The 25,177-nt window shown below is 44.2% G+C and overlaps 1 protein-coding gene across 1 annotated transcript; it reads left to right on the top strand.

The window, feature by feature from the left end:
* On the top strand, positions 1 to 25,177 carry neurl1b (neuralized E3 ubiquitin protein ligase 1B). The gene is given in 8 exon segments (XM_034598512.1): positions 1 to 169; positions 19,657 to 19,895; positions 19,977 to 20,165; positions 20,168 to 20,311; positions 21,812 to 22,556; positions 23,309 to 23,434; positions 24,302 to 24,360; positions 24,362 to 25,177. Coding segments are annotated over 8 exon segments (1,776 nt in total). The 5' UTR covers positions 1 to 84; the 3' UTR covers positions 24,551 to 25,177.

Below are 25,177 nucleotides of genomic sequence, written 5' to 3' on the forward strand. Positions count from 1 at the left end.
CCTGCGACTGAAACCAGCTTCACCACCGCAGGAGATCCAACTCAACCTCATTCACCCCGTTCATCTTAACCTGAGAAAGAAAACATGGGAAACAACCAGTCGACAAACCAGTTCCTGCCCGTAGGTTCGTCCAGTTTACCTGTGGCCAGCGAAGACAAGAAACCTGAGGGTGAGTCCTTCCTCCGAGTGTTTCACACCTTCTGCTTTCTGCATGTTTTCACTTGACTGGTGTTGAACTTAAAGCTGGTAAAACACAATTTAAAATCAATAAGAGTCATAGGCAGCTACAAGGCTGATATACCCATGAGGGTTGTTTGACACATCACAGCAAAACCTGAATATATTAGATAAATATGATCAGTATTAATAATTGGTTGCTCTGACCTCACTATAAGTGCATTGTTATGGTATTGCCGTTACTTTAGCCCATAAACAGTGTTATTACATTACATTATTATAATACTTTTACTGACATTTGAGTTCATCTTGGTTAAACTAATAACTTTTATGCATGTTTACGTCGTTATTGTGGCTCTAGCAGTGAGTTCCAACCTCCATCTGTTTGTGGGAAAAGGTAAGACAATGATGACTTGTCACTTTTGACGTCTTCTTTTAAATAAGGTAAAAGTTCAAATTCACTTATATAAAATTCCTTATGCACATTACATTTCTTTACTGCTGCAGTATCGCACAAACTAAATGCAAATATCAAAATAAAAAGTGCAATGATAGCAAATTACCAGTAATATGAGATACAGTACAGTGAGCTAAGTAAACAGAATGAACATGGGGTCATCACACGTGTATAAAAATGAAGGATAACTAATAACTTCAGTTGTTGAGACTTTTGTTCTGCTCAAATATCTGTTCCTGACTCAAAGAGGAGTCACATCACATCCTACATTAATCAAACTCTTTTATTTGTTGTCTTAGACAAGACAGGAAATGCCTGTCGCTCATTCACTGCTGCACTGGGCCCATGGCTGGGAGAGGTTCACAGAGGCCTCGTGGTGATGTCATAGCTTTCCCAGGCTCCTGTGGGGTGATGGGAAAAAAAGAAAAAGACAGAATGTGTTGTGAGAATAGAAGAAATGGAAGCAACAGTGGATAAGAACCAATGTAAAAAAAACCAAATGGACTGACCCCCTACTGTCTATCTTTAACATGATTGTCCTGGTTCATTTTCTTTTTCTGACAAAAACACAAACCACCGATTCAGAAATCAATATAGAAATTGGTGGAATGTGGTTAAAAAGTGTTTTCAAGTTTTCAGATAATATAAACCTATTTTGGTTTAATGTTGCCATATTTCTAGTGTGATAACACCATATAAATAAATATTATATATTCAACTCCAAACCAAACAACATTATAAATCTGATATGTTGTGGCTATTATTCATTTTCTGTCCCTGGATATAATAAAGATCCAGGGTGTTGCACAATTTAATTTCAAATAATAATAATGTTTTTTTCCCCCACTAAATCTTTTAAACATATGATGATTGACCCACTGGAACTCCTTCTTTTTATACATTTTCACAAGCAGCACTAGGTGGCGCCACTATGTAACCCTGACATCCACAGTGGGGTAGGGCCAATAGAGAGCTCAGCTCTGGCTGATCCTCTTTGGCAAGTGAAGGGATGAGTTCACTGGATCATTGTAGCCAAGCTAAGCTCTTCCATCATTTGTTCTCCCTCGCTGTATTAGGTCATAAACCAGTAACACTGTTTCTATCCAAACAGCCATTGTCCAAATGTAAACTCTGTGAAGCAACAGCGTATGTTTTCCTCTGCGTTTCAGTGGAAGTGGTCGCTTACGTCTTGTTGCCTGAAGCAACAGGTGTGGTTGTGTAATGGTCGTCCAAGGTCTGCTCCTATTTTTGAAGCTGCTGCAGGGCCTGTCTTTGAAGAGGCCCGCTGCTCAATATATATATATATGTTGGGGCTCTATATCGGCGCTGTCTGGCACTCGCTCGCTCAACCATGATGTCAGCAGAAGACCTGATACCATCAGACACACCGAGTGCTTTGGAGCAGGATGAGAGTCGGGGTGATTGGAGGAGTCATAGAGAAAGAGGATAGAGTTTCAGGTCGAGCTTGATCTCGTTACACAAGGTCCATCGTCACCCATCTGTTGTTTTCACATCTTAGTGGGTGCCATGTTGCATTGACTATCTGCAACGTACTTCTGTTTGGAAAGTAAAATAACAATGTGTCCTGTGTATGTGTGTGTTTGAGAGAGAGAGAGAGAGAGAGAGAGAGAGAGAGAGAGAGAGAGAGAGAGAGAGAGACTATACGACCTTGGCCACTTCTCTTACACGCGATGATGGAGCTCTTGGGTGGCATAAGGGGAGGCAGTTAAACATTCAGCACCATCTTAATTATTCAGCACTGCTTGACTGCGTGCGAGTGTGTGCGTGCGAGTGTGTGTCTTTGTGTGTCTGTGACAGTGTGAAAGAGAAAGAAAAGGAGACACATAATTATTTTATCAGTAATGTTCACTGGATATATTATCACCTATTAATTATATCTACTGACGGGGAGTCTGTAAGTGTCGGAGCAGTTGATCTACATTTTTAAGGCTGATTCAGATTTTATGAACAGGTCATGACAGTTGTGTTCAGCCTTTCTCCTTATTGAGGCCGAGGATATTGAACAATAGTCTTATTGATGATTTATCAGTAGAACCTCTAGAGCTCATACGTCTGCCAAGGCTCAACAATCCTACAGAGGATTGTTTAGTTCTGTATATAAAGATGGACGACATGACGGCTCCCCAAAAGTGAAGCCAAACCATTGCCACCTGGTGTCTGGCTGGAGTATAGGTTATAAGTCCTCTCTCCTCCATATTATTGGATGGGACACGGACCTAACTAAAAAGTCATTAAAATAAAAATTGCGGGACTAATAAAGGACTTCTTATTCTTATCCCTCGATCGCTACAATGTGGAGACTCTGGCTCCAAATGCACAAGATGGAAGCATTTGCATCCATGATATTTTGGGTTTATTTCTGGGTAGTGGGAAGAAGTGGATACGCACTATCCATCTTTATATACAGTCTGTGGTCTAGTTCTTTTTATATAAATAGAAAAGACTAAAGAAGCTCCTCTGATAACCTACAATAGTTAAAACATAGTAAACAGAACTGGAAATAAAATCCTATATCTGCCCCTTAATCTCCAACCACACCAACATTTTCTGGCCTCCTTAGCTTGGCTTCACTTTTGGGGAGCCGTCATGTCGTCCATCTTTATAAACAGTCCATGAACTAAACAAGCATGTGTAGGATTGTAGTTTTTGCACAACACTGCTAAAAGACAAACCAACAAGCAGTTGTAGAAGTTGTGCTCGTGGTAATAGTAGTGGTATTATGGTGATCTCTCCAAATACTTTTTCCGTTTTTAAAATGATGAAAAAACAGAAAGGCAGCACACACTCACACAAGAGGGAATCAGCAGATGTTTTGATGTTTTGCTTAATAATCAATTTGAAAGATGAATCAATTATCGAAGTTACATCAATTAATTATTTAATTGCGTCACCCCTATTTCATATCCTTTAGTCACAATAAACCAGCCCTGTTTTCAGTATGACTGATGATGCAGCGCAGAGAAAATCACTCTCCCTCTTCCATTAACTGTACTGTGTGTGCGAGCTGACCGCAGATCTCCCTTATCACAATCTCAGCTTCCTGCTCTGAAGTTACAGTTCAATAATGTTTCCTGGTCCTTTCACTCCATGTCTTGTCACCTCGCTTCCAAACAGGGGAGAGAGAGTTTGGCTGTTCCTGGAACTGCAAGCCGGACGTTGCCCATAAAACCTGGGCATAATGTGTGGAAGCACCTGATAAGGGTATTAAAGTGACAGAAGTACAATCGCCGACAAAGGCGGCCTGTATGTGAGAGCCAGATTCACTGTCCTACAATCTTAAAATGTGTGTTTGTCAGAGTCTGGTGCTCAGTTTCATAATATCCCACTGATTCAGACAGAAGAAGAAGCTGTACTGGAGGTGATAATGGATGGGCTCTTTTTTGGGGGGGGCTTCTTGTTGCTAACAGTCCTCTGACATATTAGATACACTTTAAGAAAGGAAGTTCTCATATTTACAAGTTCCAGAAATAGCCCCGTCACACAGCACTGTCGGTATATCAGTGTCCTGTCCGAAGCGGGGGGCCCCAGCAGAAGTTTCCCACACGTGTCACAGTCTAATGTCATGACAAGAGAACGAAAGAGAGAGAGGGAGGGGAAGAGGAATGGGAAGGAGGGAAGATTAGCTCTAAGAAGAGGGGGAAAAAAATAATGAGTAAGATAAACACAAGCCTACAGACTCGTGTTCGAAGGAGACGGGCGTTAAGACAAAAGGGATTGGATGGGGGTTGACCCGATGGCAGCAGAGGGACGTGGAGAACGGGAAAAGGGGCACAGATGGGCGGAAGCACTCAGCAGTGTAGAAGTGTGGCAGGGTGTTTATGGTGCTTTGTCTTTCTGGTGAAGGGGAACACCCACGGATTCCAGGACTGTACCTGTTGCTGTGTTTGGTGGTTTACCTGTTTCGACACATTGGCTGCATACTGTACATTGTAATGTCCCAAAGTGTCCGGGGCATGAGATCAGCTTACAGAGTTCCCATGGGCTCATGTCCTTCCATGACAGTTTGTGTTTGATGTCTGGTATGCGCTCCGTCTATGAAGTGAGCCTCCAGATAGCGGGTCGTGTCCAATCCAAGTTGGCTCGATTTCGATGGCGCTGGAACGAACAGTTACATTTAAACGTTGCTTGCTGGTAACTGCTCCTCATGTATGAGCTTAGAATAATGTGAAGCACCAACACATTCTGCACAAACGTGATTAATTACCAAGACTCAGGCTGTTTCTCTGAATATTTCTTATTCAAACAGTTTACTTGAGCAGTAATGTCAACGGACCATCTCACATTGCTATTAAAAGAAAAACACAGATGGAGTAATTCTCAATTTTTTTAATTTTCAGTCCCTATCCTCGGCGTTAGGAAATACACGGTTTATTTTGGTGTTGGACTTTATAACTGGGTCGGCCAAAACAAGCTGATCTGAATCATAGCAAAACAGAGGGCGCCTGGCTCTCTGCCCCTGATCTGTCTCTATTGCTGCAAGCCGGTCATGAAGAAGAAGCTGTTTTTCCTTGTGCATTGTTTATTTTCCTGATTCATTGTCTGGGGATGTGGAGATAAGATGGGAACACTGCTAATTCTCTGCTTCTGCTTCCTCAATTCCCTGAGTGAACAGCAGTGAGAGTGGTGGATGCAATAACATGAAGCCTCTTTATTCGACCTGGATCCTTTAGAAAGAGAAGTGCATATGGTTTTGTTTAATTTGCGAATGACTGAGGTATGACAGACACACTGTCCAAATTTGCGACAGTGATCAGGGATCCTGGAGTAATACACAGAAGAAGAAGGAATCCTGGATGTGCTCAGTGAAGGGCATCTGTCCATAACAGCAGAGGAGTCGGTACGCACCTCAGCTTCAAGTTGCTTCGGGGATGGATGGCAGCTGTTTCCCTGGAGACCTGGACTAACAATACCCGCTCTCTAATTACCTACGCCCACCCAAGTCAGCAGCGAGGCAGGGAGCGTGCCTCACCTCGAGACCCTTGGCACTGAAATGGCGAGTGTCTCTTTGACTTCGCGTTGCCACTTTGTCTCTGAAATAATCGGTGGAAGAAAAGATGCGTAAAGGCAAAAGGGCAGCAGCCGAGGACATGAAAACTGGAGAGGAAACAAGACAATGCTGGCATGGCTGTAGAGCTAAGATGACAGGTACAATGTTTATTCACTGAAGACAGAGCTGACGCCTCTTTAAGTATGATAGATTTTGGCCTAGGAACAAAGGCTAGCAGCCACTGAACATGTTAGGGACAGTTAGAAATGGTCCGATACCATTTTTCCTTTCCCGATACCTGGACTTTATGTATCGGTCTGATACCAGTGCATTTAAAAAAATGACAGCTGTATGCTACTAACCCTGTATGTAAGTGATGATTGCTATCATTGTTGTATGGCCTTGGCTCAGGTTACACACTTTGAAAAACAAATGCATAAAGACAATGAATATATAACCTCATTATCAGTCATGACTGAAAAATAACACAAATAAATAAATCTAGGGTTTCACATCACCTCTCGACACCAAGGTCTTGCATATGGTACACGACACGTCACCATTTCACTTGTGGGACTTTCCAGCTTGAAATATTACCGAACTACTGACATTTTTAGCTATCTCTGGAAGTGATTTCCTGGAAAAGAAAGTTATGTAGATGAAACAGAAATAGAATTTTTGCACTAGCCCAACCCAGCTATTCGCTGTTATCAGAGGCATTTCAAATACTGGTAGCGGTATTGGAGCATCTCTGTTGTGACAGTATATCAGTGGCGATCCTGCTTACCACAGAGGACGTGATTGTTGGTATGCTACACGGAGCGACCACGGTTATTTAGGTTGAAGCAAAAAGAGCTGCAGGCCTTGAAATTGCCCTTGACACAAAAAAGAACATCTCGTTACTACCGGACCTGCTGGTGCACTGCTGCGAGGGGCTTAAATGTCCTTTATGACAGTTGGCATGAGTAACTCGTCCACCCACAGCTCTGGAAGAGGAGGTTCCACTTAAGTCCCCCAGAGTGTCAATTATGTGTCCTTCATGCAAAGTCCAGTGGTGAAGGAAAATTTGCCTCCTTTTATTTTGCTCAATTTCATTTGCTTTTGATATGAGGATCTGTTTTTGGAGGCGAGCCATGGTTACAATACAGAACCCGTGACGATATCATGTAAATAATAACGATTTATCATCGGCCATAACATGAAACCGAAGGGAGTTACATTGTTTGGATTACAGTTCATTCTCAGACGCCAATAAATTCCACACTGGCAAGAGCGACTGAGTGCTTCCATGACCTTTGATACTCCGGTCAGATTTTTCTGCCTTCTATGGGAAATTCGGAGTGGAACAACCTCTGTGTCTCACAAAATCTCTAGAGAGGGGCAGAGAAGGGGCAAATGGTAGAAAACCTCACATCCAGCGCAGAGGATTGAGTCGAAAGAGAGTCTGGTTGGAAAGAAATATGTTATTATGTAATGCTGTACCTGGACCTCTCTGCTATTCCTATATGCCCTTTCCTCTGGGACTGAGGGACACACTAACCATCACACACTAATGGTCAGTATATAATATGACAGCTGCTGGCTGTTCTCCTCTTGAACTTCTCGCACGTCGTGCAAACACTGGAAACTTTTCTCAAACTGAGATTTTGTCCCGGCCTGTTGTTGAAAGGGGGGCTTAGAGGTCTTTTAGTGTACCGAGGGACTGCCCAGGGTAATAATAGCTAAGGCATTTTGTGTCATAACCCGCAGGGCCTCAGTGGGTCGTTGAGCCCTTCGCCGTCTACATCACCAGGGGTGCTGCTGTCGGGTGAACATTTTGTTACTTCGAGCATCATGTCAGAAATTTTCAGATCTGTTAAAGGAAGGGTTGGTAAGTTGTTTCTGAAACACACTTCATCTGCACGTCCCGATAACCATCAATAAATAAAGTCTTCTGAAAAGAAAATGCTGTGTCCTGTGGCCCGCTGCATTACTGTATTAAACAACCAGTCATTTCATTCAGTCTGAATTGATTGGGGCTGGAGTCGTCAGCCGAAAAGACAAACAAGCAGAGACGAAGAAGTTAGCAAGCGAGCCAGGGACAAGTGGTCTTCTATTAGTTGTCAGACAGTGCACGTTCATGTGTTTCGGGGGGTGTAGCTTTTACAAGAGGGGTGGGATGTATTGTTGCATATTTTCAGTGTAGTCTGCTCTTACTAGCTTTCTAGGAGTTCCAATCCTAGCTTTAATATGAGAGTCAAATGCTTCGTGTTTTCAGCTGTTGTTGTTGTTTCTTGTAGTTATACCATGAAGTTTACTGAGGAAATACTTGAGAAAAAATAATTGCCTATGTTGGTTGAGTGTTTATTGCCTCTTAATTGCCTCTGTGTGCATTTAGAAGAAAAAACACTTCCCCCCCCCTCGCACTGTGACACACTTAACAGAACAAGAGTGAAAACTACAGTTCTACTTGTCTGGGACATTAACTTTGATAAACTGCTGCCGTAGCTGTGGAGAGAAATCATTTTACATTATGAAAACATGAAAGGGCAACAACATGAAGAAATTGATTAATTGGTGAAATGGCTCTTGCTGAAAAGCCCCAAACTGGGCTGCTCAGCAGTTCCTCAAAACCGCTCGCGTTGCTCTAATGAGATTTTGGATTCTTTTCTTCCTGAATTTTTGAGAGTGAAGCCATTTAGAGGTTAGAATTTGGAAGCTCGGAGGCATATACTGACAAGCCCTAAATTGCTTGGGAAGCGAGTTCCTTTTGAACTGTGTCATAAATTCTAATGATGTTAACGGGCTTAATTGGGATCTTCTTAACTATAGGTTTGTTGTTTAATGTATACCGCAAGAATTCACTGCCCCCCCCCCCCCACCACCACCACCACCACCACCACCACCACCACCACCATACGCCTGACAGGGTTAATATGAATCCGGCACAACGGCAGTGCAGCGGTGAAACGCTGCGGGTCAACAACATCCACCCCGTCGTCATAATATTGTCTCACACATTTATGCCATTATACACGCACCGACATAGCTTTTATTTTTCATCAGCTATTGAAGAATGATTGAAAACACACAGCTTTACCTTGTAAATGTTATTGCTCGACCAGAATGTCTATTTCTGGAGTGTGCCTGACAGACGGCGTTGAGGGAGGCCACTGCCGATTTTGTGGAGTCACGTTAAAAGATGACCAAGACCTTGACACGGACACCGGTCGAGACTTTCCTGTGCCTCTTCGTCCAAATACTGGACACCAAAGCTGTGATTAGTCCTCAGACAACTGCATGACTCCATGCATTTTTCCACCACATCAAACGCACCTACTGTTTAAAAGTATGAAATGAAAAGACATTAAAGAGCTGAATTCTTGCGTGTTTTTCCGTTTGAATTGCAGATATGAAGTCATTGCTGCATCTCATAAAACCAAAGAACGGTTTTGCTTCACTACAGGTCGTGCATTAGAGAAAACCTTTGTTTAGCCTCAGTCTTGAGATGCACTTGTGTCCCAACTTAGCCACGTAGCAGAAGGCTTGAAGAGCGTGGCTGTGTTGTTCTGGGCTGAGAGTATTTCCTGCATCTCCTTCGGTGGGGCATCCGCTCCTCATCACAGAGAACACAAAGACAATAGAACAGATGGAGGAAGAACACTGTCCGTGCATCTGGTTTAATGCATTGAAAGGCCATTTTTAGCACTCTCCCACTGACAGGGAGGCCTAAAACAACATTTGAGTGGAGCCGGGCCACTGTTTCATGTTCTAGTCCGGCAAACTGAAAATATGCAACATTTCTCTATTGACAAATTGCTTAACATTAACTTGTTTAACATGTTAAAACATATTTACTGTGTGCCATAAAGCTGCAACGTCCAGCTGGGAGGTTTTGTCTCATGTCGTAAACCGTGGTGGCTCAAAACAAATTAGCATGTGTCATATAGTGGCTCACCACAACTTGCTCTACATGCACGAAAGCTCATTCTCTGCCAAACAAAAAACTTAGGCTACATCCATATTACTACGTTTTAGTCCTGAAACAGAATCCTTGTCCAGTGAAGTGAGTGTTTTGGCTCCATCTCAGTTTAAGTCCCTGTACATACTAATACGCCTGAAAACGCATATACGTGACCACTCATATACACTGGGAATCTGTGTGCCTGTGTAAACAGGAAGGGCCATGTAGCGCTTGTAGTTGATTATTCATGTTGCCTTCTACACTGGTAGCCGAGGCTAAAAATCGGTTGTTTTCTTTGGAAAGACGGCCATGCGTTAGGAGTCTGACGAAACAGTGAAGGTTAAAGACCCAATCAGCAAGCGGTCGTGATTGTCTACATCATCGTTTCCAAACATCTAGAGTTAAACGTCCAGACTAAAATGCAGCGGGTTTCTTCAAACTAAATTGCGGCCAACAGCGTTTCCAAACTTCTCCATTTCAGCAGCTCTAAAACTCCGGAGTAGTGAGGACGCCAGGTGAATCCGTAACAGAGTTGATGTGTTTTTAAATGAAAAAGTAGTAGTGGAGATGTTGCCACTTACTCACTTTTTTCTGGAACAGTCAGCTTCAGGCCTCCAGCAGATGGAAACTAACTATTTCCATAAGAACTGAGCAAACCCCGAACACCATGGGATAAAGTCAAAGTCAACCTTGATTTTAGAATTGCGACTAAGATGTTGAAGATTCACTGAGAAATAATACAAGACTGGATTCAGTGACGTTATTGGAAGTTCACGCTCATGGTGAAATGACTTGAACTTGTCTAGTGGCTGCTTGAGGCTATACGTGAATTTTAAACCGATTGAAAAGTGGTGGTAGGCTCTGAGAAACTGTTTGCAGGAGGATTATTTGTCTAAAATGAGCAGCGTTCTGCTCATTGTGTTGTTGATGCAAAATGAGGAATAAGTAATTTATTTTAAGTATCAACAATGCTAACCCTAACCCGTTAAACTGGTGTCGGAAAATATCCCAAGGGCCTGTAAAAACTCCAATTAATTGAGTAGAGAACATGAATAAAAAGTTAGAAAACACTGATTGTCTCTTTGCTGCAGTGCTGTGTTGTGTTCGTACCAGCGGCAGCGCTTCGTTTCCCCAATTTGTACCGTTTGCCAGTGATTCACTCCATAGCTGTGTTTTTAATTTACTGAAATCTGAAATTGCAGAAGTGAAACCAAGCATGCATGCATTTTGTCTGCTCAAGAGTGCCGCAGCATTCAGCCTCATGATCTAAGGATTTTGGAAATTAGAACAATCTGTGAGGGCACCGAGCACATGGCAAGAACTCCCTCTGAAATGGCTCCAATTAAAGGCAAATGTGCTGTTGCTTTGATTTAAACAAAAACAACAAAGAAAAAGAAACTTTTTGATTCACTTGTTTCTCATCACGTGTGAGGGACTTTTTTTTACCGATACATTGGCTTTGGCAATGGTCGAACTCTTACTGCGTTTTTTGAAAAGCAGGTGCTTGACTCCGACGGCCAGTTAAGAGTCGACCTAATGAAAAGACAGGGGCGCACATTGAAAACAGATGTGAACGCACTGTAGTAGAAAACAGCACTTGAACACAAAGAGGTGACCAGGGAAACATTGTTGTATGAATGTGGCTCATTGTGCTGGCCCATGTGCGTTTGATGGAGATGGTTGTGTTCACATCGAAGGTGGGTATGACTCACTTCATCCATTAGATCAGTGGGGTTTGGACAGGAGCCCTCCCCTGATACTGAGACCACCGCACACAAACGGCCATCTGCTGAGCATTTCTCCTCTGCCTTTGAGTCTTTAAAGGGAATTAAAATACTGCAAATGTAACACTTTGCTGTCCAAGGAGCAGTCACTGCGCTGCTCTGCGTGGCAGCAGTCACACTGGTGCGGGCCAACTTTCCTGGAGCAAACGAGGCAAAGTCTGCCCCTCTTTCTCTGGAAATAACTGGGGTTTGCTGTGCAGGCCCTGTGAGATCGCTGCATCACAGATGCTTGCAGAAGGGGGACCGTATACATTATGGTTCATGTTCGCATTCCTGTTTGCATCCAATTAAATGAAAATAGATTCAGCTTTTGTACAGCGTTGCACTCTATGCTCCTCACCTAGTTTTTGTGTATGCAAACCGCAACCCTGGACCGATCGTTATTCACACATCCCACTGACTAATCACAACACAAATCTCAAGCACTTGCCAGGCTGTGTGGCCATACTGCAGTAGTAGTGAAGAATGTACACTGAAGTTTTGCCAAGTTGTGTCCTCATTCTGTTTGTAAATGAGTGGTCAGAGCAACTCCCCTCAGTCGTACTCCACACCAGCTCCAAGAGGGGACTTGCTGTCAGAGCCATCACACTCACGCTGGGTATCTGTGTTAACAGCATCCAGAGGTCAGGGCTGAGGGCGATGCCGAGTTGTACTTTAGGTTTTTGGCTGAGTATGATGACGGCCGCTGACACGCTGTCTAAACTAATGTACCATTCCCCTGTCCGCAGGCCTCACTGCATCTCAGATGTTGCTTTCAAACATGCACTGAAGTCCTGGCATTTTTCCTGAAATTATCCGGGGCAGTATATAAGAACGCAAATGTCCCAGTCAGAGGCTCCTGACATCGGACATAGTAATACAGCAAGTTTTACACGTAGACGACGCGGACAAAGATGTCAACTTGGAAAGTGCCGGTGTCGATGTGCCACCCTTCACCTGAATATTCCCGAAGTCAAACGCGTCAAAATGTCTCAACCCAATTTTCTGGACATTTTCCAGAGTTCATGTATGAAAACGGTTAAAGAAGCATATAAAAGCAAAATCACAAAGACGCTCTGCAGTTCATCTTTAAGTGCTATAGTATGTTACATAGAGTCGACCGCATATGGCTGTAATCTTAAATAAACAGTTTGACATTTAGGGTTTATTCACTTTTTTTGCCCAAGGCTAGATAAGAAAACCGATAACACTCTCATGACTGTGTTGTAAATATTTGAATCTACAGTCAGCAGCTGGTTAGCTTAGCTTACAGTAAAGCCAGCTTGTTTGTTCCATCCATATGAAAAAGAGTGTACGAATGATTTGTTGTGGTTTTGTTAGCGGTGCTGTGCTGGATTATTTCTTGGCCGAGGGCTGTGATTCTCTGGAGTCTTGTTGGAACCCAAAGGAAAACTTCAACTTCTTGTTTTCAAATTTCAGATGTTGTACGGATCAAGCAAAGGAAATATAAGGTACTAATTACCTTAGCACACATTCGTTGTAAACCTGAACTCGATGCAACCGGCTGCTGACTCCAGCTCCATTGATGATCTCATCCAACACTGGAAGCAAATCTAAAAACTATTCCTTGGACATCTCTCTGTGTTGCTGAATATTTCTGCAGACCGTGTCTTGGTGGAAATAATCCTGAAACTACAGTTCCGCGCCTTCGGAATAAAATCAGCCGAGTGATCATTATTCTGTCATCAGCACACCATAGTCTGTGCTCAGGCAGTAATGCAAGCATCAGGGGAAGCAACACTTGTTACTGCAGCTCGGCTGCTGTGTTTACAGGGAAGGCTTGATTGCAGACTCCATCGCAGCCTCATATTCACTTCCTGTGTTAATCCCCTTTGCCATGGCAGCTCTTTCTTTCTGTGGCAACGGTGAGGGCGTGGGGGGAATTTCACTTCTGCCTTCTCCTCACCCCAAACACCATTCAGCCGGTGCTCACATACGTAGTCACCATATCCTGCAAAAACAAACAGCATTGAGGAGGTAGAAACAAATGCTTTTGTCTCTGGGTTATATTTAGTCCCAGCCCGCCTTCACCCAATCGCCGATTCTCACGAGACTGATTTGCCCTGATACTGCATTGGAACTAAGCAGATCGTATATGATCTTGTTGGCGGCTGCGGAAGCCCAGGAGCACTTTTCCTGTGTGTGATATGGATCCTCGCAGCGTAGTAAAGCTGCATGCACGAGCCGGGGAAACGATCCTCCAACTCTGTCATAGGTTTTGCAGTTAGTCACAATCCAAGCAGCAAGGAAGAATAACTCACACACATCCACATTGTCAGGCTTTTCCCGGTCTCTGCACGCAGGCTTTGAGCAGGATGTTGGACCCGCAGCTGATGATGTATAACACTCCAGGCCAGTGATGCAAGATGTACAATAATTATCGTATTTGTACGATACTTTTGCCCTCTGTACGATCAATAATGATCAAAATGTCCATGATGTACGACAATTTGATCATTTTGTGACACTTAGTATTGTTAGTTGCAATCTGGATAGTCAATTATGGATCACGTATGTATTTACGCATCTATTCTCACGTGACGTCTTTCCAGCCAATCATGCTCGTGATGATGAGCGTGACATGACTCGCGAGCACGACGACAGCGTATGCTTAATCACATGAAACCTACTATACATGAGACATGACCGTTTTGAACCACATTTCGCAGCAGGGTTTCAAAACAACTGCGCTTCGGAATTTCGACACAGCTTTGGAAGATCTGTATCAAGCTTCCCATCCCTACTCTGGTCACGTACTATAATTTCCCCCCCAAAATACGATAATTTTAAGCTTCTGGTACAATACTTCAACATTTCCCATCTGGCAACGCTGCTCCGGGCCCTGTCTAATTCCCCACTATGGGAGATCCGCTGTGCAGGCACTCCCTTCTCTAATGGTCTGAGTCCTCCAAGCCTTGCAGGCCATGGCTCCTCAGAGAGCGCTGTGGTCCAGAAGACAGGAAACAGCTTGAGAGAAGCCCAGCGGTCAAGGCTATGGGAGGGCAGAGGACAGGGTGGGGTGAAAAAAAAGAGGGGATTTCCTCACACGGTGCTTGGACTTTTATCAAATGTGTGAATACGTGATTCAATTCAAGACGATCACCTCCCTGTATGGGATGGCTCTGTATTCCAGTATGGATCCGTCCTTGAAAACCTCTGACCCCATGAGGAGGGATCAATAATCTTGGGAAGTCTCTTATCTCGGGGGTATCAGGTCAGTTTTTAAATCAATCAAAGAGGAAAAGATCTGTCGGACGAGGATGCTGAAATCATCATGGTGTTATCAAAGTTTTGCACCAAGCTCTCTTGCTCGACCCCCCCTCTATATGCAAATGGCACTGACAGACTTCCTTTATGAGCGCGAGCTGGATGTTTTTGTCCCCGGCTGCAAACTGATCACAGGCTTCTGAGTGAATTATTAAAAGAATTATTCAGAGGCAGTGTGATGCTTTTGAAGGAGGTAGGTGGTGGTGCTGGTGCTGGTGGAGGGGGGGATCTCTGCTCACTGTGTCTTTAAAGTCGTGCAGAGGGGAGCCTGTGATACTGAAGAGAAAGGAGGGGGCTGCTGCCTGCGCGCTAGTCGGTGTCCGCCTGTCGCAGCGGCTCGGGGGCTTTGACATTAAGGAGACGGACGGAGAGGAGCGCGTCCAATGCTTCGGCGCGGAGATACGGCACAACCCGCAGGTCCTCACACCGAACCGGATCCAGGCAAACACACACACACCAGACCCGAGTCTACACGGATGGACAGAGGGACACCCGCAATCCGAATTAACTTGTCAGCCGGTGCGAGGGATTTCTGGACACAATGGGGAACGCGACACCTAAACCCCTGATAGGTGAGACCTGTTATTGCTGTGGATGCACGCACGCACGCACGCACACGCATGCATGGAGGTGAGTGCGGGGGAGCTTGGCTGGGTAACGCGTCTTCCTCCATATACTTTGCTCTGCGCACAGACGCGCTTTCCCATCACGCGGGAGCCGAGCGTGATTCTCAGGGAGCGAGTCCGGGCATAGAAAGCGCTCCCTGCAAATCTCACTTCTTACCTGTCCTTTGTAAAACCTAAATCAGTCATGCAACTTTATAGTAAATTGAAAAAAATATATATTGATGATCAGCTGAAAGCATCATCAATTAATGTTTCTAATAATTTACTGGATCAATCCTCAGATCCCATTAATCCGAATATTATCCTTTACACTTTACAAGTCCAATGCATCTCCGACTAATGTCCATTTTCCAAACGACTTCATATCATCTGCTCCATTTCTGTTCTGTGTTTTTCTGTGTCACTTATGTGCTGCACTTTGCTGCCTCCTTGTTTTCCTGTTTTCTCATGATGTGCACTTACCCCCCCCCCCCCCCTATAAACCTGGCTTTTATTTGACACAGAAATAAATGTTATGTCTGTTTTGTGTCACATGTGACATTTTTCATTTCATAGATGGATAGAGGACTTTATTGATCCCAATGGGAAAACCACACATGTCACAAAACAAAAGAAACATGAGGGTGTATGAGAAAATAGAATAATATAAATATAAAATACTAAAATCTTTATTAAAACAGAACTAACACAAAAAAATAAGACCCATATTGCATGATGATATTCTGTAGTTATTCGCAGCATCAAAGGTGTTTTACGTAAATCACAACTTAAAGTGAGAATCACTCCTGCATGTGACTCGCTTGTCGCCCCCAGTTTTTGCATAAAGCTGTATAAGAGCTCTCTGAAAACACTTTCCCATTCCACCTAAAGTCCGTTACTTGACGATCAGCTCCCTCTCATCACTCTGATTTCATGTCTGTCACACTCCCACGCCCCCAACAGACCCAATCGGCGGCTAAATGATGTGGTTACTGCCACCGGAGCCAGCTGACACAGGGTTTGGACCGAGAACAGCTAGTCACAGAGGAGCAGAAGCAGCCCGGCTCCCATTACTCGCCCTGTATGGTTTCGATTAACATGAGCTTAAATGAGTATCTGTGTTTTATGGTTCTCTAGAAGAGATGGGCACAGTAAAGTGTGTTTTTATGGGTTAAAGCTGGACGACTATGTGCCACGAAGAAGTCATTACACCGGGTTTCAAGTGATGTCACTGAGACATTCTTACCAGGAGACTCATGTTCGCAACTCGCAAACAAAGATGTGACTAAACAGACCCTGAAATCTCCTCAAGACCCACCAATGTCCTCGGCAGTGGATGACTTACAGCATGATGCGGTGAACACATGCAGCCTAGAGATACGAGGGAAGAACAAGCCTGATCATCTTGTGGCTAAAGATCCATGCGAGGAATGCACAAAATCAGTTTTACATCTCGAGAAGCTGCTCCTTGGCACAGCGCTGTGTCTTGTGCAGTCTTATGATTGCATGTATTTGTGCTTTTCCCTTCATTAGCTGCCCGACAGGGAGACACAATTCCCACACTCAACTGTTTATTTCCCAAAGTGATTGAAACACATGGGCTCCAGCAGAAATGCAGTGTAAATGTGCATATTTGCTTTTTGACAAGGGCAGCCCCCGAGCTGCCGCTGAACTTTGCTCGTAACCACATATCCGATCAGCTGACAGGACCAGTCGCCGTGTCTTTCTCATGATTCTGGTGGTCCTGACTACCCAGGGACCATCGGGTATCACTGACATTACTCCCGTTCTTGACTTAGCCCCATTTGTAGCTCTTGTATATTCTACTCACAGACCTAAGCATTAGACTTCATCATACCAATACCATCTGGTAATTTTTTTTTATGCAACACTAGAAGAAAATGAAAGCATATTTTATTTGAAAATAGAACAGAAAGTTACATAAGTATAGAAAGATTTAGAGATGTAGAGTTTTTTCCAATACAAAGACTTCAGTGTTCACCAAAACGCTTCGAGTGCGTCGTTACAGTCTGACAAAAATATTCAGAAAACATTTGCACAACAGATTTTTTTTTACATTTTGAAAGCTGCGTGTTTCCATTCATATTTACTTCCCAGCTGTGGTCTTCTTCTTCTTCTTCTTCTTCTTCTTCTTCTTCTTCTTCTTCTTCTTCTTCTTCCCCGGCTTTGCTGGTGCGTCGCTGCGTTTACTTGTAAAATTACTGCCACCTGTAGATCACAACATGAAATAGTGTAAGCTACATTTGAATGTGCAACTGTCGGGCCTACCACGTGGACAAGGCCAATGAAGTGACCGCCCATTCATAAAACACTGATCTTTGGTGACGGACAGAAAAATCTTTGAGGATTCTTGAAAATACTTTCGAAACAGCTGTGAGTTTTTATTCCAACGAAGAACTGCCGTTTTTTCTAAGGAATCCTTTTTATTTTTCAGCCAATCGGAAACTCGGACGTGACTGATAAACTGTCGGCCCAAACTTGGGCAAACATTGGCTAAGCTGTGAGCTGCCCCTCGCTTCATGAACTATTGTGCTACGCCTTTCAGCTTATAATGGCAAGTGTCTCCATCAGTCATCACTGTTGGTCCTTTGACTGCGGCCTCACACTACATCACTGTCACAGTGGTAGGTGAGCTTAAAGCCCGTGGACTTCCCCTCAGCAGAAAGGAGAAGCGGGCGCCCACTCATCTTTTGAGATGTTGCAGATGTTCCTGCTGCTGCTTCATAGTTTAGAATATAATCAGTGATAATGTCTCATTTAGGAAATGTACTGTGGTCAATTTCAATGAGTTATTGTATTACGGCAGCTCACAGTGATTTTTAAACAGAAACGTAATCAGCCCTGAGGAGAGGAGAAACAAGGCCTCCCGTCTTATACCATAAACACCCAGCTGCAGCTTTAGCTTCATTTAAATATTCAACCCCAACAAGTCTGATTTAAGTTGCTTTATCTCGTTTTGATTTCTGATCCTTGCTAATTCGTATTGCGATGCTCATCAACAAATTCTTTTGCCCAGTAGAGCATTATCTCCTGTGAAGATCGAAAGATTAGGCCCTTTTATTATTTGGGCATCTCTTGGCTGACGAGGGCACTGTGTGATTCATTCTCACACTTCTGAAGATAACTGTGGACAGATGAAAAGGGCCATTCAGGGTTTTGTTTATGCTGTAGGCCAAGGGTGTGTGTAGCCCATAAATAAGACGAAGGGCCTATCGCGTCTGTTTTCGACATCCTGTGGATTTTTGTTTGTGTTATGTTTTCTCTCTCCTGTGATACTACTAATATAAGCTTTGCTCAAATCCTATTTTACATAAGACAAACATCTCTTTTTTGGTATTTCCCAGTCCTATGTGTACGTCTGGACTAACCTCGCTTCGTTTCCGTGTTTTAACTTCCCGTAAGGTTGTGGTAAGAGGACTGATTTGGGACAGTTGCTTTTTCATACAGTTCATGTGGGTTACATCCTAAAAGGGACTATTTAATGTGCTTTTCAGGAGGAACAGAGAAGCTTCATAGTGTCAGTGTTGGAAAGGAAGTGTGTGAGACTGTGGTCTCTTTTACATAACTGGCCTCTGCCCTCTAAACCAACTGCCATGGGCCACTTGCAAGCGAGTCATTGTGTGTGTGTGTGTGTGTGGATGTGTTTGCCTCTTTTTTTTGATATCACTAATAGCATTACTATTTTGACCTTGTCTGATGACTCACACAGTGTTGTGAACCAACTAAATAAAGTCTTTGACACAATGGATAATGTAACAACCTTTCAAAATGCAGCACATTGTAAAAGATTACACAACATTCATACTTACAAACAGCAGTCTGAATGCAGTATTTTTGCCTCCAAACCTCTCACATGTTTTCATTTCGGTGAAAGGTTCAAATGATCCAATATCTTGTCCAAAATCAGAGATGAAGAAGATTAGGTGTGAAAACTGAAAACATGTTTTTTTTTCTATTTTTGTCCATTAATCATCTGACAATCCCTCCGATTTATCTGGTCTCCTCGTTATTAAAAGTGTGGATAGTGTTTCAAGTAGCTCCACCTCCAGCTGCTGCAACAGAAACATGCTGCGTACACCCTCGTGCTTTGGTATTATCTAATAATGATTTAACGTACGGTACAATCACCAACCAGTACTTTTACTTTAATATTTTAACTCATTTTTATTGTGGATACTTTTTCAATAAGTAGGATTACACATGGATGAGTTTAACTTGTTTTGGATAATTATTTTTCATTGCAGCATTGGTACTTTTATTTAAGTGATGTATTTGAACGCTCCCTCCACCTCTGACATATGCTGCTCTTCACGTTGGCCTCTTATTTACTTGATCGAAGCATTGATGAGTTTCTCTTTCTCTTTCTCTCTATCTCTCTCTGTTTGCACCCACAGATGCGACTCTGCAACCCCGCCCGGTGGCCAGCAGGCAGTACTACACCCTTCCTAACACTGGTGTGGAGAGGAGGACGTCTGCTCCCCCGGTCAGCATCAATGTGGAGTCGCCCCGGTTTCACCCCCACGCCAAAGGCAAGAACATCCGGCTGGACGGGCAGCTCCGCCGAGCCACTCGCAAAAACAGCTTCTGTAACGGCATCACGTTCAGCCATCGACCTGTGCACCTCTATGAGAAGGTTTGTTTTAACTGTCTATCTGTTTTTAAGGTGCTTTAATAGTAGAATAGAAGCATATTCATATCATCGATCTCCATTCAGGTGCGTCTTCGTCTGAGCGGTGTGCACACGGGCTGGAGCGGAGCGCTGCGCTTCGGATTCACCAGTCTGGACCCCAGAGAACTGCTCGCCACTGACATCCCCAAGTACGCCTGCCCGGACCTGGTGACCAGGCCCGGCTACTGGGCCAAAGCTCTGCCAGAGAGGACTGGCCTTGAAGGACAATGTGCTGGGCATTCTGGGCCGATCGCCACGGAAGAGTTTTCTACAGCATCAATGACGGAGAGCCCATCCTCTTCCACTGCGGGCTCAGCATTGGCTGTCCACTCTGGGCCATCATAGATATCTACGGTCTCACCCAGGAGGTCACGCTGCTCGTAAGATCATGTTTACCTCGCTCTATGGAAACTATAAAAATAACTTTTGTCATGACTGCAGCTGAGAAGATGTACTCACAGTAGATGATTCATATAGAAAAGGGAAGTGAGAGGAAGAAGTTTCACAACTGACTTCTTTAAAAAAAAGCCTCTTTACACAATACATCTATAATAATCACAAATATTCCGCGATATAATTTATGGATTCAGTGTGATCTGTATTTAGATCACGAGCACTGTCGCCATCACAGCAAGAAGGTTCCTGGTTCGAATCCCAGTTTGTGTGTTCCGTCTTTTTTGCCCTCCACATACCCTTTTACTGTGGGGAACCAGACCCTGCTCCCACGTGTGCGGTCACACTAGAAAAGGAAACAGAAGGCTTCTGGCTACATCTTGTCCCTTACCTACAAATTTTACTTTCATAATCTATTAATAGAGATTAGCATGTTCTCCCTGTGTCTGCATGGGTTTTCTCCGGGTACGGTTACTTCCCACAGTCCAAACACATGCCTATTGGGGTGAGGTTGATTTGAGACTCTAATTTGACTTCAGGTGTTGTTAGTCTTTGAATGACGGCCCTGCGATACCCTGCCGACCTGTCCAGCACGGACCCCGTCTCTCGCCCACTGTCCGCTCAGATTGTCTCGTTCTTCCCCTCGAGCTTCAAAAGGAAACGAGATATCGATGATGGATGGATGGCAATGAAAGTTATTTTTCTAGTGTTAACACATTGACAGCAAATTTAAGCAGCTGGCTGAGGGATGAGAGAGCAGCTGTACCTCAAAGCTCTAAGGCAGCACAGGTCAATATAGAAGGAGAAGGTAAAAGTACTCTGTGACTCTAGAAAACCGAGAAAACCAGCCCTGCCCCTTCTCCTATTGCCTGACATTACAGTTTTCACACAGCAGATGTCATCCAGCAAGTTCACCCTCCGTGCTTCTCTTTGTAAAACTCTCACTGTCTCTTTCCCGCGCTTTGTCCCACTCTCCCTCTGCGCCTCCCTTCTCTTCCACCTCCCTCTGTCCCCGCGGTTGCCTCTCGTACTCACGGGGTGTGTTTATGTTCAGTCGGTCAGGAGATATGACCATGTTTTGGTCATGACGGCAGATCCAGAGATTTCGGTGGCGACGGTGGTGGGGGGGATACTAGCCCCTGATTTGTTTATATCACAGAGAGAGCCCTATAACCTGCTTCATGAATGTGTCTGTGTATGAGTTTGGAGAATCATGTCAGGGCAGAAGGGAGAAGAAATAAGGCGGTAAATAAATTGGTGACAGCCGACTCAGTTTTTTTGTTCTCTAAACCTCCACAACATCACGATTTGATCAACATACAAAAGGCTTTTTCTCTTTGTCTTCTGTGAGAATGAACTGAATATCTCTGGTCACGTCAGACATGTTTACAGACGAATAATCAATTACTTGAGAAAAGAATCTCGCTTGTGACAGATCATATGATGTGTTGTCCAAGTCACGTACTTTGTCAATCTTCTCCGCCACAGAAAGCACGTTTGCTGAGAGCGTTGGCTCCAGCTGCCTGAGCGCGGCCCGCCTGAGCGCCTATCTGCCCCAGAGTAACCACGACTCGGCCAATTACAGCAACAATCAGCTGGAGAACAACCAGACCGCTGCTGCCAAGATGGCCAACCTCCAGCTCAATAACTACGCTCAGCTCATCCCCTGCTGCTCATCCACCTCCTCCTCCTCCTCCACGCCGTCCTCATCTGCCTCCATTGGATTCAGCGTCCCGCGGGTGATCAGGGGCCTCTCGTCCCCGCTGGACAATGACTTGCACTTTCACCCCGTCCGCGGCTCGGACGTGATACTCTCTGCCGACCGCTCGGCAGCCTGCATCCACTTTCTGGACAGCAGTCGGACTCTGGTGTTCAGCGACCGGCCGCTGCACGTGGGTGAGACTTTGTACGTGGAGGTAGGCCACCTGGGCCTGCCCTACTTCGGGGCGCTGTTGTTTGGTTTAACGTCCTGTGACCCAGCCAGTCTGCACGCCGGGGACCTGCCGGCGGACCCCGAGGTTCTGCTGGACCGTAAAGAGTATTGGGTGGTGCACCGGGACTTTCCCACGCCTTGCTCTGGAGACGTGCTCAGCTTCAGCCTGCTGCCCAGCGGAGAGGTGCACCACGGCGTGAACGGAGTGGGACGGGGCAGGCTGATGTGTGTGGACTCCTCTCAGGTCCTGTGGGTCTTTTTCACTCTGCACGGCGCTGTCAACCGACTCAGGATACTTGGTAAGATGAGCGTGTTGGAAAAATGATGTACACATCCCAGTGATGTCAAAAGCTAAAACAGATTTTGTGTAATTATTATGATTAGATCGGACCGGTTTTTCAGTTAGTAGCTGAAGGCTACATTAGCTGTTAGTAGCAGAAGGGCACAGTCATGAATACAAGCGAATGTTGGGGGTTAAAGTTCACCAAAGATGAACTACACTTGAGTTTGCTTCCCCACAGGAAGCAAAGGCTTAATTTGGGTAATGCAGACACCAGGTTTTGACAAAGAAAAAGAAGAGTAAAAAGAGTTCTAAAATTGTAAATCAAGTGCTAAATGCTTCAAAGCTAACATCATACATGATAATAAAGGACACACATTCATTCTTCTCTGGAGTCTCAGCAGCTCCTGAAATGTATTTTTTCCCAGACTAAAGGAATGCAGCTGAGTAGTTTTGGTCTGCATGTTTCTGTTCAGCTTTGAGCTGTGACCTATCAGTGCTACTCCCACTACTCCCACATAAACTCCCAGCAGCTCACATCCTATTCTCACTGCTCTCTGATCCAACAACATCATCATCCTCAAACAAAGCCGGCGGGAAAAAAAAATCATAAATATGCAGATCTAATCAGCGTAATAGCTTGAACTCTGCAGCGTTACATTCCAGCTAGTCAAGGACACATTGTGTTAAAATGACTCCAGCTAATCACATTGTGTGGAAGCCACTTTTACGTGTGGGGTTCGTTGATGTGTATTCATGTTTGTGCCACAGGAACTCTGCAGTCCAGTCCTCCCTCCACGTCCCCCAGCACTTCTCAGAGCAGCAGTCCAGATGACAGTGACTCAGACCTGGCGTTCAGCGTCAACAGATCCTCCTCTGCCTCTGAATCCTCTCTGGGTACGTTCCTGAATGTTGACAGCATGCTCACTGCTTCAATTTTTATGGAAACACACACACAGGGCCACAGCAGGGAGGCTCTAATTGGGAAGAACTGTGTCATTCTGTTCATGGGAAAATAGTTTTTGTCTAAATTTGGAAGGAGCAACAGCAGATATCTTTAATCATGTCGGATTTTGATTTGATTTATTCTAGAGCTGTGATGATGAGTCAATGAATTGAGTTGTAAATTGACAGGAAATTTATGTGCAGCTATTGATAAACAGCCTTTTGTTTCTTGGAGAAGCAAAACAAAGATTCTCTTGTATAAGCTTCTTAAATGTGGAAATTCACTGCTTTTCCTTGTAACAGTATAGTCAATTGAACTCGAACAGCAGCAATGAGTCATTTAACAGAAAATAAAAATGTTATTTGATTATGAATTAGTCATTTTATTTGCTTCTTAAAGAAACAAAACAAGTAATATCTTGTTCAACCTTCTTAAATGTGATCATTTCAAAAAGATGTGATGACACATTGGGCTCTAGAAACTTGTGATTGACGTTTTCAACTTTTTTATGATGTGACATGGATCAATAACAACTATAACTGAGAAAAATCAATAAGTGATTGCAGTCGCTAGTTGTAGCCCCAGTACATACTTCTTTTGTTAATATATATTTAAAAAGCTTATACAGACATAAATCACGCTCCACAACACAGAAAGATAGAGAATAAGGAATAACGTATGTAAAAACAACATTATATCTGAACCTGTCACGTTCTTCTCATACCAACTGCATAAACAGGACTTATCTGTGCACATACTGTATATCTGCGGCTCCCGTGTTTTAAGACCCGCATTTCTTTTTCCCTCTCCTCCTCCAGTGACCGCTCCGAGTTCCCCTCTCAGCCCTCCCGTCTCCCCCAGTTTCACTGGCTCAGACCTGCCCTCTGCTGGGAAAAAACGGCGAGTGCACCATCTGCTTCGACCAGGATGTGGACACCGTCATCTACACCTGCGGACACATGTGTCTGTGCAACGACTGCGGGCTGAAGCTGAAGAGACAGATCAACGCGTGCTGCCCGATATGCAGGAGGCCCATCAAAGATGTAATCAAGACTTACCGGCCGTGATGGGCCAGATGTTCAGACAGAGGTGCTTTGACGTCTGTCGCTGGACGCCACCTGTTTCTCCTTCTCAGGCTTTTTTGGACACAGAACTGAACCAGGACCTAACTGTGCCTATATATCCATATAGTCTGTATGGGTAAATCATATCTGGAGGTAGACCCGGATCTTCATAACGCAGAACTGTGATAAAGCTCATCGTGACACATAGACAGCTTCTATATTTTGGAGCTTCTAAGATTAAAAGATGAACCATGTGCTCCTATTTCGTATTTTCCATGTATTTGCTGAGCTGTGAACATTTTTCTCCTAACCCCACATCGCCCTAGATATATGTGTGCTTCAGCAGAGTATGCGGACCGTAGTCTACAAACTCTAGTGCCTTAGATTTTGTCACATTGTGTGTCCGAGTAATAATGCTAACAACCGTAGCCATATTTCAATGTACAGTGCTGAGAGCGTGTGGTGAGAGAGGCGCACAGATAAAGACTTTATGCAAGAAAGGGTGAATAGTAAGTGGAAGGATGCAGCTGAATGTGAGTGGCTTTAAGAGATGTGTGTTTGGAAAGAATAAAATGAAGAATCTGGTTTTTGCACCTTGAGAGATTAATAAATGTGGAATATGTGTGATTT

The sequence above is a fragment of the Hippoglossus hippoglossus genome, chromosome 10 (assembly GCF_009819705.1).
Source record: "Hippoglossus hippoglossus isolate fHipHip1 chromosome 10, fHipHip1.pri, whole genome shotgun sequence".
Classification (NCBI taxonomy): Eukaryota; Metazoa; Chordata; class Actinopteri; order Pleuronectiformes; family Pleuronectidae; genus Hippoglossus; species Hippoglossus hippoglossus.